General features: G+C 39.0%; 1 protein-coding gene across 4 annotated transcripts in view; it reads left to right on the forward strand.

Moving 5' to 3' along the window:
* Window positions 1–17480, forward strand: part of LOC112570032 (HEAT repeat-containing protein 5B-like) — a 51479-nt gene that overhangs the window by 19083 nt on the left and 14916 nt on the right. For 3 of the 4 annotated variants that reach the window (XM_025248213.1, XM_025248215.1, XM_025248214.1), the window contains exons 6-22: window positions 4565–4736; window positions 5180–5334; window positions 7156–7405; window positions 7698–7850; window positions 8169–8419; window positions 9034–9145; window positions 9421–9573; window positions 9769–9868; window positions 10478–10587; window positions 11038–11201; window positions 12556–12588; window positions 14453–14527; window positions 15222–15428; window positions 15907–15975; window positions 16168–16289; window positions 16588–16747; window positions 17102–17291. In XM_025248213.1, the coding sequence (XP_025103998.1) occupies window positions 4565–4736; window positions 5180–5334; window positions 7156–7405; window positions 7698–7850; window positions 8169–8419; window positions 9034–9145; window positions 9421–9573; window positions 9769–9868; window positions 10478–10587; window positions 11038–11201; window positions 12556–12588; window positions 14453–14527; window positions 15222–15428; window positions 15907–15975; window positions 16168–16289; window positions 16588–16747; window positions 17102–17291 (2476 nt within the window). The remainder of the gene's footprint in view (window positions 1–4564; window positions 4737–5179; window positions 5335–7155; window positions 7406–7697; window positions 7851–8168; window positions 8420–9033; window positions 9146–9420; window positions 9574–9768; window positions 9869–10477; window positions 10588–11037; window positions 11202–12555; window positions 12589–14452; window positions 14528–15221; window positions 15429–15906; window positions 15976–16167; window positions 16290–16587; window positions 16748–17101; window positions 17292–17480) is intronic. The other variant, XM_025248217.1, reaches the window with a different exon arrangement.

Raw genomic sequence — 17480 nt, forward strand, 5'->3', positions numbered from 1 at the left:
TCAGACTGATGACGTGGTCAGAGACTGGCTAGCCCTTGTTGGAGACGAATGGAGCAGAGCTTTCTCCGAAGGATGTTATCAAGTAGTCTGTAAGAAATTTAACTCATTATCGTTTTGTCAGCTCGCCTGTTCATTTTCAAACATCATCTGATAAAGTTTGGAACATCTACCCCAAAGTAGAAATGTTCTTGAAGTCGGTCAGAGGAAAACCCAGCATCAGACAGACGTGTGTATGTATGTATGTGTGTGCGCGCGCTAACAGAAAGAGTTGGTGCACGGGTTACATGCTAATTACACATGAAGTTGTCTTCCGGGCACATTAAAAGTGGATGAATGCCAGAAACAGCAGGTATCTGCATCTGCAGATATCCGAGAATTTAAAAATAGCGGGTACATGCAGACAGTTGAGGATTGAGAAACAGCAAATACATGCTGAGAGTCTTTGTAGTCATACCACTCCAGGACCTTGCTTTCTGAAACATTTGTAACAGTAGCATCTGTAGCATCCAGTAGGGCAGTAATACTTGTTTTAATGCTAAGGTTTATTGGTGGTTTTTTTTTCTACAGCAGTCAGATGTTTTCTACCACTGAGGTAAGATTTTTTTCACCAGTCCTGGAATCTCAACAGCACAACAAATAAAAAAGTGAATATATAAATTGATAACCCTGATGTGTTAGAGCGGAAGGATGAGAAAGGACTACCTGTAGACCTTATCTTGGCAAACAGCCGAACTTGTCCCTTTTTACACTGGTAGGAAGGGTGATGATGGGGAGAGGGAGAACATTTAGAACCTGAAATAGAACAGGAAATAGAAATGGTCTGGAAATTTGGACAACCCAGAGACAAACTTTTTTAAAAAGAATTAAAAATTATAGGTGTTCGTCACTGACGGTTTCAGCCTACTATTCAACTGTAACTTCATTTTGTAAGATCATGATGACGATGCTTTTCATCTTTTATCTCCAACCGTTTGCATTCAAAACTCAGCGTTAACGGTTTGACTATTTTTCAACGACCATTTAAGATCGGCAAAGAGTTGTAGCAGTTAAAAATTATATCGCCGTTTTGTTATTTGTTTATCCACCGTGCTAAGCTCCGACTCACAGGAAGATCAACAGGATCCAGCTTTCTGACTCGCTAAGCAATTCGCCAGCCTGGAAATTTATTTTCTTTTCTGAACTCTTGACCCTGAGGCTGCCACGAGGGCTTGGATAGATATTCTCATGCTGACGCCATTTGCTGCGGCTTCATTATGATGTATTTTATCAACGCCTCGCCTTTTTTCCGGGCAGCGCCTGCAGTAATATTAGTAATCCCAATAAAAGCTTTTCACCGCATGGAGAAATAACTAATAATGCACAGCTTCCCCCTTTCTCCTGTCAGACTGCGCTATTTGGGATAAGGCGTGCCTTCCTGCCAGACGCTGTCTTTGGCTTTGTAGCTATGTTTTATCGTCACAGCACGGAGCCCTCGCCTCACCTTCGAGTTGCATGCCTCACAAAATGATGTCTGCTTGCTTCCACTCTTCCCACTTTTTTTTTCTTCATCGAGGCGCAGCAGTGGCGAGCTCGCATCGGCTATGTTCTGTCGGCCCCCTGGAGAGTTCTATCTCTTGAGAATTGATGTATTTGTTCCCTGATCACTTTACTGGTAGAATGTGAGATGAAAGCGGCCGAATGCCTAGGAGTGTTGTTGTTTTTCTGTATAGGTGTAGACGAAACACATAACGAGCAGGCATGTAGACAAGTGAAGACCGACACCTGTTACGATTAAAAACTTGCAGACTTCGGTAACGGTTAAACGCTTGTCACCTGTACAGTGACAACCAGGTGGTCTGAGTTCAGATCTCGTGCTGGGCACGCACTATTTTTTTTTTTCTCTCCGTGTGATATCTTTTGCAGGATCGGCCGCTTTACCATGATACCACCTTACTTTCTGCCTCAGCGTGAAACACCAATCCACGAACAGACATATGCCGACTAAAGTTGTGTGGTCCGAAAATATATATTTAAAAAAAATGTAGACAAAGAGGATTCTAGGATGGCCCGTGAAGCATAAACAAACGGCGTCTGTCGATGACTGTAGGAGTTATTACCCGCTGACGAGTGCCAGGACGGGTGTGGTAAGAATGTAGACACCTGTAAGGTGTGTCGGAGGCACCGTCCGCGATGGTGTGCTGAAACTTCTCGGGGAAAGGTTGTTGTCTGCAGCAGGATTTTCCAAGCCTCATGGAGACTTGCAAAGCTAGACCGTCTACCACATCAACACAGTAAACTACCGCAACGTCGCGGACCCCGATATATCACGTTGCATTGAAAGCCTGTCGCGAGCCCTGAACACCGAGCACCATTCCCAGTCTTCCCCCCTTCCTCTCCTCGCACCATCTTGCGCCGCCAGGCAGGTGTCCGTGTGCTGCAGACATCCATACCGTTCGCATTACGTGCCGCCCTAACCCTGCCCTCCCCGTCCCCGTCAGGTAGTCCATCTGCCAGTTGATTCCCTGGTCTTTATCGCTAAGGTAGGAGCTGCAATACCCGATCGTCTTTGAGGTACGGGGTTGGGAGAGGGGAGACAGACATCAAGGTGCAGACTGTACAAGCAGCTGCCGCTAGCGCTCACTTGGACAGATGCCACAGATTCTTTGGCAGGGTAGTCTGACATGCCACCTTGCAAGGGACACACAGAGAAATAAAGATATGGAGTTGGGATGGGGTAAGAGGAGGAGGAAGATAGGTGAACACGTCTGTAAACCGGCTAACACAGCAGACGTTGACTACATGTATAAACATAAGCACGTCCATATTTCTGTAGAGATTGCTAACGAGAGGTGTGAGTACAACATAAAAGAAAGGCGTGGCGCTCTGAACAATGCAGGACACAAAGGTCCCCTAAAGGACGAGGTCAGGAAGCTTGAAGCAGAGCAAGGGGGTTAAGGAACTTTGGTTTGTGATGTTTTAAGTTTGAAATTAGCAAAAAGCATGTTGTAGACAAATAATAATAATTTAGTAAAATTGTTCTAAAAGCCTCATTCCTTTTCTGTGTATCTGTCACATGTATGTGTGCTTGTGTGTGCCCCCACCTCCACACACACACACACATTTATGGCATAATATTAATGTAAAACATGGTATTGATCTGACATTACGCCATAATCGGTCCTCCTAAGCTACACTGGCTACAGGAGTCCAATAAACAACTTATCGATTCCTTACGGCATAAAGTGAGGCCTGCTCAGTCGTTCTTCAAAAAGAATATTATTTCCTGGATTGAACAGTTTATTGCTTTTTAAAAGAAAATAATCTAAATATGACATCAGCTGTGATAATCTGTAAGCAGCAGAATTGTGCCCACCTGCAAACTCATGCCGGCACTTGGCAAGACACACACTTTGGAGAGGCTTGGAAGGGATGGGCAGTCCTCAAGAAACAGATGAAAAGGGCAGTGTTATATTTGTAGCGTCTGTTTCATAGTAAATGGTCCCTGGACTTATTTTGTCTGAGGGTTAAACACCTTGTCAGTTTTCCTCCACAGATCGCAAGCGCACCAGTGTGTGTTATATATAGAGAGATTTCTTGGGAATGAAATGTGAAAAGATTATCACAGCTGATGTCATATTTAGATTATTTTCTTTTAAAAAGCAATAAACTGTTCAATCCAGGAAATAATATTCTTTTTGAAGAATGAAAGTGCCATTTTGATTTTGTCATTGTATTTTCTGACGCTGCTCTAACAGTCACCTTGCAGAATACACGCTTCAAACATTGAGAATGTGCCTGCATGCCTAGTATGTGTGTGTTAAACAGAATATAAGTGACTTGATACTTGCGTACTAGCACTAATCTAATCCATATGAAAACACTGGTAGAAGACACAAAAGAAAACTACCAGAATGTTACAAATTATTAATCAAGAAGATTATTTAAGTTAGTTAAATAATACATTCTTAAGTCAGACGTTAAATTTTAAGTTTAAAGATATTAGTTTTGTGTGGTTGGTAATGATTATCTCAGTTGTTCAGGGTCAGATGATCATATCAAGTACTGACAAAAAAATTTAATACACCAGACATTTTTTATCTTTTAAAAATCTTAACATTATTAGTATAGTTATTTTGATGTTTCCTCCAGCATCTTAATGTTACTTCTTGATAGAACCAAAAAATGTTGTGTGATAGATATTAATCTTTAATGCATTGGTCCATTTTCTTTGACATTATCAAATTATCATAGTGTCTTTAACTTATGGGATCCAGGCTATTGCGTCAATGTGGAATGACCAAAGGTCTCATGATGAAAGTAGTTGTGATCCAGGCTGTGTGTTATTGATTATCTTTTTATGATGTGATCTTATCATCATATGTGTTTGATGCTATGAATTTTCTAATTTTCTCCTTCTTTATTTACATCTAAGAAACGAAATATGTGTTGATTCTGTTGTACTCACTGTCCAACAGTTCTATAGAATTAGACTATTTTTGTTGTTTTAAAATACATATTTTTGTAGCATTTTAAATCTAAAACTATTGATCCTATTATAAACGGGCTTTTTTGTTTTAAATTTCAGTGCATGGATGAACTTGTAAAAGAAGCACCTTTCATGAGCAGCACTGAATTGGAGACTGTGGCTTCACTGTGTTTCCGTGCACTTGATGGTTCAAACTATGATGTCCGTTGTGCTGTTGCCAAACTTCTGGGAAATTTGTTAGCCAGTGCTCAGAACACTAAAGTTCAAATAGGTGAGTGGCACTTCTTTGGTGAGAAGGCTATCTCAGTAGAGTATCTTTTAAGGAAGCTTCAACAAATTGTATTTGGACTTCTAATTTGCTGAAATCAATTATATTCTTTTGGTTGTGTTTTTTATAATCTTATTCTTCCAAAAGTGCACATTGTTCAAAATATGACAGTCTGCTGTTGCAGATTTCTGGGAAAGTTGTTAGCCAGTTCTCAGAAACCTAAAGTATTGGGGTTTTTTTGTCTGTTGTTTTGCTTTTCTTATCTTCTTAATGTTCTGGAATTAATTAAGCAATAGTTACTAAACATCAGTCAGTAAACTGAATGCAGAATTTTATCCATCCCATGCACTTCATACAATTTAGAAATTTTAGGCCTTTGTTTTAATCATAATTAAACATGAGAGTTGATGACATAGCATCCACGTGCGTTGACATGTAACATGCAGGTAAAGTAAAGCCAGCCAAACTGGAGGATGTGTTGAACATCCTGGCTTCTGGCTTCTTGAAGGGCGGCATGGGATTTCTAAAAGGGTCAGCAGCAGGGGAGATGATCAAAGGGAGCGCCAGCATCAACCGAGAGATTCGCGTGGGAATCACACATGTATGTAGAAAGTTTCTCCTTATTTTGCTTAAGTCATGCTGTTTTTATGCCATTTTTAAAATTTCTTCAAAAGATCTTCCACGGTTTTTTTACTAGCCATGGAGCAACTGTACACCGGGGGTGACAGGCTCTTTTAAGGTGCAAGTATGTTGCACTTCTGTTATATGCAGCACCATGACTTTTAGTCTAGTGTACTGCGTTGGGAAACATTGTAAATAAAGCAGGACAAGCACAAATTGAACAAGAACAATAGAAAAGCTGGAGGGGGTGATAAGAAGGGGGCAGAATGACATGGAGATAAGCTTCTGATCAACAAACTAACTGCAATTTTAGCTGACGATTGGCACCCACTCCAACAGAATTTTATATTAGACACATAGAAATAGTAGCTTTGGTGTTCCTATAGCTACACCCACGTGTTATCTGTTCTCAGTCAACCCATCTGCAATCCAAATATATAATCAACTCATAGATAGGACACATGAATGCAGATGCCCATACCATTCCAGAGGGTTCTTTTTTGCCTATTTGTAAATTGAAGAAGCATTCCCTTTTGACTTGTGTGATGATTCACTGAAAATTTTGTTGCAGACATTTATTTTTGATTTTGATGATTGTGTGCCTCAGAGCATGAAATAGCTGAACTGCAGTATTAAGATGTGTATAATTAAATACTTGTCGGAAATGAGAGATTCTAGTAGTCTTGCCAACAAAAATGTTTCCAGGATGACAAAAACATATAGCCCAAATTTTAATAAAGGTAATCTGAAAAATAATGAGAAAATGCCAGCCTGTCTGCAAGCCACCTGTTTCTTTATTAAAAGATTTAGCTAGATTATATTTTATTGATTCAAATGAGGAGCATCATTTTTTATAAGTGTGCATGTTGAGAAATAGCAATGTGAAAGATGAAGTGTGATGTAAAGCCATCTTGAAAGATCAAGTGAGATGTGTGTGGGAAATGAAACTTTGTAGGAAGTAAATAGGACAGAGCTATAGAGAAGAGGGTGGAAATGGAAGGGGAGTATGATAAACGGATTGAAAAAGTGTGAAAAACATTTGGGTGCACCTCAAGAGCTATTTTGAAAGACCTGGGACTTCTATCCTGTCTGTGAGGCACATTACTTTCTTCAGTTTCTAAAGCATGAAATGAATGTAGTCAAAAATAAATGATCAACAGTGGGAAAGCTTAACTGTTGGGACTGATGGTGTCAGCAGGGATGGGTAATTTATGGCCATTGGCGATAGGCCAGTCATCATGTCTTATTTCTATAGATTGTTGTGTTGATGTACATATGTACATGTGTATACATATATGTGTCTGAGAGCGTGTGTGATAAAGAGAAAAAGAGTATGAGAGGTGGATTGATAACTACTAAATAGCTAGATGATAGCATAAATAACAATCAAAAAATTAATCAGATTTTGAAATAGCATTATGAGTTTATTTTTAATTAGTCAACAGCAGTTCAGTTACTATCCATGATTCATTTTAGACATGGTGCTTTTGAAAGTGAAATTTTGTTCTAATGTGTTTTACCTATTCATCTTGCTATTGATTTTGTGTATTGTATTAACTCTTCCTATACAGTTCGCACCTGGCAGTGTGAATATCTTCATAGCTATAGCTCAGTTGCGTCAGTCAATACTTCCATATTGAATGTGAACATCTTCATAGCAATAGCTCAGTTACCTCAATACTCCCATATTGAATGAGCTCAAGGTCAAGCTAGCATGGAGGCATTGCTGCAGTACCTTCCGTGAGCACATTATAGGGTGGAGGAACTCTGTCTATTGTAAATGCTTCTTCCTCTTTGACAGGCCTATGTAGAGTTCATCAGATGCATGGGGGGACTGTGGCTAGAGCGCAACATCTCCATCTTCCTCAATCATGTACTGGATCTGGTGGCCAACCCACGGGCCACACCCACTCATGTGGACGCTGTTTATGCTCGCAAATGCATTCTCTTCATCATGCAGTCTGTTATTGGAGGCATGTTGGGAGAAAAAGCACAGATTGCTGCTGCCAAAGAGATTTGCCAAATCATCATTAAACAAATGAACACTGTTGGTGAGTCGGTGGCTGATATTGAAGTGATTTGTGACAGTGAAGCCAGCTCACTGGTTTCTTTAAATTGAAATAGTAATTGAAATTTCTCATGGGCTTGTATTGGGAACACAAGTTTAAATTGATTTTTGGTCATTCCATCCCCCATGTCAAAGACAAAATTAATACAGACACAATGGCTTTAGTAAATTCCCCTCTGCTTTTTTGTGTGTTTAAACAATGAAGTGATAATGTATTCAATCAGGTTCTGTTGTTTTTAGAATAATCTTCAAATTTAATTTACTATCTTAACCAGGGGAGGCTACAGTTGATGCAGCAGAAGGGAAAAGCCAGACAACAGACCTGACAGCCAGTCAGCATGTGCTAGTGTGTGCCCTGCATGAGCTAGGGAGTCTGGTTCTTCGCCTTGGCACCTCAGCTAGTCCCCTTGTGGCGGAACCTGCTACAGGTAAGAAACAGTGATAAGTAGTCTGTGTAATTAGAGTTCTTTCACCTGGCTGTTGGTGAGCTTGGTGTACCTCTCTTTTTCATCTTTTTCTAGACCTACACACACAGAGAGAAAATGTAAAGTTTACTTAGCAAGATACAGTAAAATGCTGAGGTCATTTTGAGATTAACATAAGAAAAATTGACTAATATTAGATAACGAGATAACAGATAAAATTGTGAAAATCCGTGCATAATACAAGGATTTTCAGCAGCTACATCATACAGCAATAGATAAGCAATGTTTACATGATGTAATTGTATTTATGATCTGTTGTAGGCATCATTGAACCAGTGGTGTCAGTACTGATACACCCAAGCCATGCGGCCCGCCTCTCAGCTTCCTGGTGTCTAGGCAGCATTGCTGTGGCACTGCCCTCACAGCTGACCCCTCTGCTGGACCGCTGTGTGGAGCGCATGGAGAAGCTGAAGTCATCACCAGAAGCTGTTGCAGGATACAGTAGTGCTCTGGCTGCTCTCTTAGGGGGAGTGTATCAGTGTCCTTTGGGCATCCCACACTCCAAGGGAAAGGCAAGGACACAGAGTATTATGTGATTGACCTCATACATGCCTCATTGTGTTAGAACTTGCACACACAATTCTAACCTCAACACATCTTATTTCCTTAGTTTCTGTAGTGACACACACATGCATGGGCAGAGATCAGAGTTTGGGGTGAGCTTAAGGCTAGGTAGTAGTAGGAATGGGTTAGGAATAAGGGATAGAGGGGATACAGGGTGCTAACTATACCATATTGTGACCTGCAAAATTTCTGTTGAGATTTTGTGTAGGGGTCTAAAACTTGACACAGTCAAGAAAAAGTTTGAAACTGACACCTAACCTTGATTGTCATATGTAGTTATACATGTGTATAGCTCCTCTGATCTCATAATGACAGGACTTGTGTATGTATGTGGATGTGCACACAGGTGTATATGCATATTTGTATGCACACATGCTAGAATGCTCCTGCATGTACAAAAGCACACTTCCAGCCACAGTGACTCAAAAAATTGTGAAATATCTTTCATAAAGAAATGTGTAATTGTCAACAAAAAAAGTGTCTTATCGTGAAAATTGCATCGCTACATTATTGATATAATGTTTCAAACTTCAAATTACTTTGAAGGCCATAACTTTTGCAGCAAATCTTTAGCATAGCTGAGGAGTTGCTGCGTACAGCCTCACAGAACAGCCGCTTGTCTCTGCAGCGAACTCAGTCTGGCTGGTTGCTTTTGGGTGCTCTTATGACTTTAGGTAAATTTATGAAAGTTTATGTGGTATTTCAGTGGTATTTTCTTCCTGTTGAGTAACAATTATAAACACAAAGTTTAAACATTGGGATCATGTTATTATGGAGATTTAGTAGGTGGTTTTCTAGATAAGAGTCTTTTTGGGGGGAAGGTGGGAGGAAAGGTAAGATGACACCAGACATCTGAACCAAACATAAAGGGTATCCTTATGAACTCTGAACTAAGACCTATGAAAGGAGAGGGCTAAAACTTCCCATTGCTTTGCTTTCACTTATCTAGGGTCTCCTGTGATCAAGAACCACCTGCCTCGAATGTTGCTTTTATGGCGTAATGCTTTTCCTCGCTCCACGCGTGAGTTGGAAGCAGAAAAGGTACGAGGTGATGCCTTCACTTGGCAAGTGACTCTAGAAGGGCGTGCTGGCGCGCTTGGAGGTATGATATTTGTATGACTATTGACCTTTTTGCCTAGAAAATCAAGATTCAGGAATGTTTTTATTCAGATATTATCCTAAAATGTTTCCTTTTGTTTTGAGGTTCTTTGTGTTCCACGATGAGAGTGAAAATTTGTGCATATTTGAAAATATTAGATAAGACCATAAGATGCTGTGTTCTCTGTTCCCAATAAAGCTATGTACAGTTTCCTGCTGAACTGCCGTGACTTGGTGACAGAGGATGTAATACGGAGGATGTTAGCACCACTAGAATGTGCCCTACTAATGATGGCACAGTGAGTGTCTTGAATTTTAGGATTATTTCCTCTTTACACCTGCTCTTCTTTAACTCCTGCTGTCCTGGCAAATGTGATTTTTGAATGTGCTTATTCGAATCTTACAAGCATGAATAATCAAGGTAGTCTTCTCAAAGCTGATATACTTTTTTGATATACCACAGGCTGCTGAAGATGTTTTAGAAGTCTTTGAAAGAGTGTGTGACAAAATCATGAATGTGTAAGGTTCTCCGTGATCAGCATAGAGCATTATCTGTTCAGTTCATTACACACACACCCCATCTTGTTCCTCTATATTGATCTTGCTAGTTGTGCTCATGTTGCCTGTCTGGTGGTGAAAGAAACACTTGTCGCTCGTTTCTCTAGCATTCTCTTGCGGTACATAGCACTTAGTCGCTTGTTTCCCTAACATTTTCTTACAGTGTAAGTTGGTGCCATGCATTCATGAAATAATTGGACAGTTTCCTGCTCTTGCTGTTATGGATGTTTTGACACAAGGGAAAAAAAAACACAGCATAAAATCAGTAAGAATTGTCTGATAAGGATTATTATGTAATTAAAAAAAATATTTTGTTGTTAACCTGATATTGGAAATGATTTGTCTTACAGTCTTACCAGTGTGATCAAAATGTATGGATCCCATCTCAAAGCTAGTGCTGCAATGATCCGTCTGAGATTATATGACGTTCTTTCCTTGCTTCCACCCCAGTCCTTCGAGGGTGAGTAAGCAGCAGTCAGGCTTATCATTGAACATGGTGCAGGAATGAGAATGTAGTACTGGTGTCCAGGTTTCCCATAGCAGTAAATTCTTTAATTTTCATTGTTTAATCCAATGGATCATCTTTCTTTAGTTGATTTTTATCTCTCCTGCTGGAATGCATGCCTATCCATTTACAGTTGATAATCTGTATACTCTAACTGCAAACCATTTCACAGTGAAAAGTGACTTGGTGTGAGGGATAGTGTTTTTGCCATTGGCTCAGCTAACCCATTTCCACCTGCAGAAAAGTGTTATTTACAAAGTGTGACTTGTAAGATATACCCATTCCTAGATCATGCTATGTTTGAGGTAACATTGAGCTTTTTCACCTGAATATGATTTCATGATATATATAAATCCTACTAAAAGGGATGAATATCACTTACCTGTGCTTATTTCAACTGAACAGGTATGTACCCAAATCTTTTACGAGAATTGGTGGCAGAATTTACACTCACAGACAACCCAGCCAACACAACAACATCACAGCTGCGTTCTATGTGCCACGTGGATGACAGCGTAATTTTGGGTTCTTGGCTGCAGGAAACAGATCACAAAGCTATTGAGGACCAGGTACTGTGTCTTGAGATTCTTGGTCTCAAAATATTATTTTCTTTTCATTTTAAGACTTTTCATTTCAGCAACTCACCAGTGCAATTTTTTGGCTATCTGTCTTTTGCATGGTTTTTACAATTCAGAATAATATTTTACTCTGGCACTGGAGACACAGCTACTCTTCTGTGTTTCTATGAGCAGTAGGTACACTCCTGGCACACTGCACCTGATATAAGTTGGTATGTCTTGCTGGGAATTGATTCTTTTCACTGATATTCAAGAATATATGGCAGAGGCTGGCAAGTTTTTCACTTCAGCACTGCATGGATGAGTCACAAGATAAAGAGACACTGTCCTTTGGTCATTATCTCTGATGATAGCAACTTTTAATCTGTTCTTTTTGACGCAGTTGAGCTATAGTTATGAAGATGTTTGCATCTGTGGGTGCAAACTGTAAAGGAAAAGTTATATTGTTGTACATTAAAAATATTCTTGATGGAAGTGTGGTTGATTAATAATTCAATAACAATAATAAAGGGAATTTATGTAGTGCATTTCCCTGCAGAATGAGAGACTCATTGTACTTTACAAAAGAAAGGCAAATGCACGAAGAAGACAGGCACAAATTTGCATAATCTCATAGAGACATGGTCCAAAACAAACGGATAGAGACACAAGAGCCATTAACTCAAAACTTAAAAACCTGAACATGAAGCATGCCAGGCAGCTGAGTATGATATTCTAGTAATAGTGAACTTTCCCTATAGTATTTTTTAACTTTCATGGCTTATCAGTGTATTCTGACTCAGAATTATATGTGGAATAATCCTGAGATCTATGATGACAATGTACAGAAGTATTTAGTAACCACAGTGAGAAGATTGGAAGCCTGCTATGTCTCAGAGTCCGTGGTGTATTGGACAGGGCTAGAGGATAGCCTCTACATACGCCTTAATGCTGCACCCAAGACACATTTATTTATAAATAAATGATTTTTCTACAGTCAGAAATTTTGTGCAGGAAGGATATAGCACAATAGCGATTAAGATAAACTTAGATTTTGTCTTGCCTTTCCCTTTAACACTTTCTTTGTTTGTTTTTATAACACCATCTCTTTTCCATTTCATATGGCTCACTAGGTTGTTGGCAGTTCTGGTATTTGCTTTAAGAGCATTTTTGCTTGTTCATTTTCCCTAAATTTTATTTCTATGGATCGGTTACATTGAGCTTAGTGAAATATTCCTTATCAACATAAAATAGCGCTCAGACATTTTTGTTGTATATACAAAAATTAGACAACAGTCTCATTTCCCAGTCTCCTTGATCCAGGTCAGCTCTGGAAAAACTTCAAATCTGTGGTATCTTTGTTTAGCTTGAGCCTAATCGTAGAGTGGATAAAGAAAGTGTAAGTATTGCTCGCTGATTTCAAGTAAGTGTGAATCTTGACATTGTGGCTTTCCTTTTTTTTTTTTAATTAGCACGAATTTTGCCTGTGTTCTAAACCAATTCGTGCAAGGCATTCACAAATTGGGGGGAAAATTAACAACCTGAGTAATATCAGCACTCAGGAAATTACATATCTTAGTCCTTGTCCCTAATTTCTGCATGGACTTGTAAAGCTGCCCGTAGACCCTAAGTGCTAGACAAGTGATAGATAAGTGATAGTCTGACTTTTTGGCATCTTTTGTTTACAGAGACAACCTGTGTGCTAACCTTATTTATTGCTGACCCCAGACAGCTTCTATTGTATCAATACAGTTGTAATTGCACCAGATCTGTGGTAGATGAAATTGGAGTGTTTATTTACTTTCTGTTTGGTTGTGCTGAAAATGAAAGCATCTAGTCTTTTTGACTGCTGATGGCATGTAAATATGTGTACAAAATTGGCAGAAGCTTTCTATCAGCAGCCATATGCAGTAGGCTAGGAGATGAGACTGTTTCTGCTGAATTAGCAGCTAGGGTCAGAGCATGCAGGAATGACTCCAGTGGGCATTTAAATTTTAAGTGGCTCGACTCATACCCAGAGAAGATAAAGTCCTCTGACTAACAGAAAGACTGACAATGTTATCAAGCAGTACAACATAAGTTTAAGACAAAAGGGTTAAAATAAGTGCATGCTGTTGTTTAAAGGCTAAGATTACTATTTTTACTTAAATGTATCCTTCCACATAACAAACAAGTTATGGCTGTATAGAAGATTTTTTTTCTTGCTACTCTAAAACTGATATGGCCTGTTGTTGCATGTGCTTGTTATGAATGACATGGTAGGCCTGTGACATGAGCACTTTTTTCTGGATGCATAATATTTCACCAGCATGAGCTGTGGAAGACGAGAAAGCAAATTTTAGTGAGTGAATGTGCCACTGTGATCTAAATGTGGCTTGAACTTCGTCCCTTTACCCTCTTTCTCAGACTTTCTTTTATTAATCATCACTATTTCTCATCTTTCTCTTACAATTTTTCATCTGTAGGATGTATTCTTCAGTTTTAAATATTTTGACATGATTTTTATCATGTGCAAGCATGTTTGTAAAAATCAGTTAAGGGTTTAACATTCTGGCATTTCATACATAGTCTTTTGGCTTCTTCTTCAATTATTTTTGCATAGGTGTTTGGTGACCCAACATAAACAGAGTTGTTGAAAAATATGCAAAAGATCTTGCACATAACTCAAAACAATATTTGTTACATTTGTAAAACCTGGCTATTTTAAAAAAAAAATTGAAAATGTATTTATTATATAATGATCTTCTAAATTTAAGTCTTTATTTTTATTATGGATATGCATGACTTTATATATATATATGTATATATGCTGCTTCTTGCAGTTTGAAACTGATAACTGAAAACATCCTCAAAATGTTTGCAAAGTTTCCTGTGGGAAATATCTTAAGAATAAGATATGCTATACACAAAATGTATTGTTGAAAACTAGATTATTATAAAGCCCTGCCACATAAACATACATCTTCAACAAGAAGGTGAAATACTAGAAGAAATTGTGTATCTGCTTGTGAAAAAACCTTTGACATTGTTCTAAATATTGCATTTCTATAAACACTAGCACAGTTAAAACATGTTCAGTGTTCTTTTTTAAACTTGAATCAGCATCTCAAAACAGCAGTATATAAGCTAAATTCTAGACTTTGAGATTTTGTAGATTTTGCTACAGTTGTTTGAGACAGATGTTGCCTATACATCTTTTATTGCTCCAATTCTTTTGGGATGAACTGCCCATCCAGTAAAAGTTCCAACTCTTCTGTTGACAGTTGCAGCCCAACAGTGCCTCTGGATCTGGCGCCTTGGAACATGATGCCCAGTCTCTGTACATGAGATGTTCTCCTGTGAGTAGTTCTTCAGCAGATGCCATGCCAGAATGCATGTTTCGTAGAAATAAGAATTAACTGGTTCATCACATTGCATCAAACAGTGAGGTAGTTGAAAGATAAACCAACAGACTAATTCACACATACACAATAAGATAGATGAAAAATATAACCAGCTGTTAAAGGCTAGCCTAAATCCAATATGAAATTAAACTAAAAATTTCTGGCATCCTGAGATAAGGCTGTCATTAGTTTACTACAAAGATGCACAGTGGAATTAAAAAAAAAAAATTAAAGCACATATGGATTGATTTAAATTCTAATTGAACTTGTGTGACTTTTGGTTGTATCCTGATAAAGCTTTGCCCATTCAGCAATCCAATCTTTATGATACTGAGGAAAATGAGATCTTGACCATTTTTCAAAACTCAGTGTATTGCGATGTTCAAAGGCTTACAGCTTGTGAACAGAGCTGAGCTGTTCCCTCAGGTTTTTGGGAATTGATATCATTTAACCTTCAGGGCTTAAGCCCAAGAGTTATTTGGGCTATGAATTTACAGTGTACTATATGGGGTGGTGAACATGCGCTTGCATGCATGCACTTGTGTGTGGGTTCATGTACACAGAAGGTAGTTTGGGCTTTCTGATTCTGCTAATTTCTTGGCTGTGGTGGTGAGAATGATGCTGATAAATGGATCCATTTTATCTCCAGAGTGACCCCATTCCTGGACCACTGCCTCTGGGTGTGGCTGTTATTGACAGCTCAGTAAGACTGTATGGGGTTATCTTCCCTCATGTGGCCCACAAGCATCGCTACCAGATGCTGCAACATTTCATCGAATGCATTCGCCAGGCAAAATCGTCACGGCAACAAGCTGTGCAGATGAACATTTTCACAGCTGTGCTCTGTGCTTTGAAGGTAGGAAAAAAATTAAGAAGAATTCTGCTAGGTTTTTTTTCCAATTTGTTTTTCAATAATCCTTTTCAATCAACCTTTGTTGGGGTATTTTTTTTGTTATGTGTTTTTGGTTTTGTTGTATTGTACTTTTTTTGCTTTGGGGGTCTCTTTTTAGGTTTTGCTCTGATGAAAGTAGCTGAGTATTCTTCAGTGGTGGAAAGCTACAATTCAAGCAATCATTTTTTTTTCTGGGGTAGTTGGTGGTGCAGTGGCTAAAGCACCTTTTATCATGACTTTCTTTGTGCGGTAAGGTGCTCTGAAATAAAATTTTTAAAAAAGATTTTCATTGTAATCTTATTAAATAGTAAGTATTTTTGCATGGTATGTACTTTGAGGACTTTAAGGAGTCCTTTCCCATAGCTTTTAGCTTTGAGAGTGGCTTTTGCTTTCTTTTCTTGTTTTTTAAAGTAATCGTTGCTTCCTGTTTCTTGTTTTGTAGAGTCTCTCTGAAATAAAATCATCACTGGGCCAGGATGATGTCAGAAAAGCAGCATTTACTCTGATCATGGTAAACTGGCTGTGATTATAGTTCGTTTGAAAATATATAATTTATGAAATGATGAAACAAGTATTTAAAATTATTTTCCTAATCAGCATTTGACTATCTTTTTAAGCAAAGTGCCAGAAGTAAATCATCACAAATATTATGTTCGTCTACATTTCTGTCATGGTACTGTTCACCTTGTGCTTCTGTCTTCAGGATGCTTTGGGCAGCTCTAATCCCATCCTGCGCTGTGCAGCAGGTGAAGCCTTAGGGCGCATGGCGCAGGTGGTTGGTGACAGCAAGTTCATTGCTGAGATGGCCCAGCACAGCTTTGATAAGTAAGTGTAAAGTAGCTTTTGTTTGGTAAACTGTTTTTGTTGTATCAGGTATTATTGTGTGCCTTACTCTTATTGCTTCTAATATGTGAGCATAAGTTTTGGCTCAGCCAACTCGCAGCAGTACGGTTGAAGTAGATCTGTTTTACGATGCTTTCTTGACAGTCTCTTTTTGTTTGCTTTGAATGAAAGCATATCTATAACCTGTGTTTGTAGTTATTCCAGCAGTTATAAAGACACTTAAAAATGCAGCAGAGTAATGAAGTGAGTTCCAGCAGTAAAGAAAATTGTTGTTTTGTAGACTAAAGTCAGCACGAGACGTGGTGAGTCGCACTGGCCACTCCCTGGCCTTGGGTTGTCTTCACCGCTATGTGGGAGGGATGGGGTCCGGCCAGCACCTTAATACATCTGTGTCCATTCTGCTGGCTCTAGCACAGGACTCTAACTCTCCAGTTGTTCAGGTAATTGAAGCCACATTGGCATTCTGCAGCATGGATAACTGTACTAACCACCTTGTTTTCTTTTGATACCTTTTCATTGTCATCTACTGTGGTGTTTTCTTCAGCCACCTAGATTTCAAACTAGATCAGTCATGTTGTTTGCTTATTCTTTCTTTACCAGATACTATGACCACAGGTATGACTAGAAACTAAAAAGGAACTACTGTCTGTTGTTGAACAGAAGAAGCTCCTTTGTGAATTGTAGTTTTCCACAAAGTATGCTGCAGACGAGCAGCTCTGGTTCTCAAGTCACATCATATTATTGTTGGAGCCTCAGAAAAGATATTTAAAAAAAAACTATTTTATTCTCTGCAGGTTTGGGCTTTACACGCCCTGGCACTGATTGCAGACTCTGGTGGACCAATGTTCCGAAGCTATGTTGAACCTACGCTGTCACTTGTACTGCAGCTGTTGTTGACTGTTCCTCCAGCAACTGTCGATGTACATCAATGTCTGGGAAAATGTTTGTCTGCACTCATCACATCCATTGGACCAGACCTTCAGAGTATGATTAAAGCTCAGCCCTTTGTAGTGTGCTTATTAAAATGTCATTCTCAGCTTTCTGGAGTTAGAATACGATAACTGATCAAACCCATAAATCTGGATTTTCATTGGGCCCAAAGAATTACACTCATATCTTGGTTAGTTGTAGTGTTTATGTGCTGCTACAGGCTTTCTGCCAGTAAATTCCATT

The sequence above is a fragment of the Pomacea canaliculata genome, linkage group LG8 (genome assembly GCF_003073045.1).
Source record: "Pomacea canaliculata isolate SZHN2017 linkage group LG8, ASM307304v1, whole genome shotgun sequence".
NCBI lineage: Eukaryota > Metazoa > Mollusca > Gastropoda > Architaenioglossa > Ampullariidae > Pomacea > Pomacea canaliculata.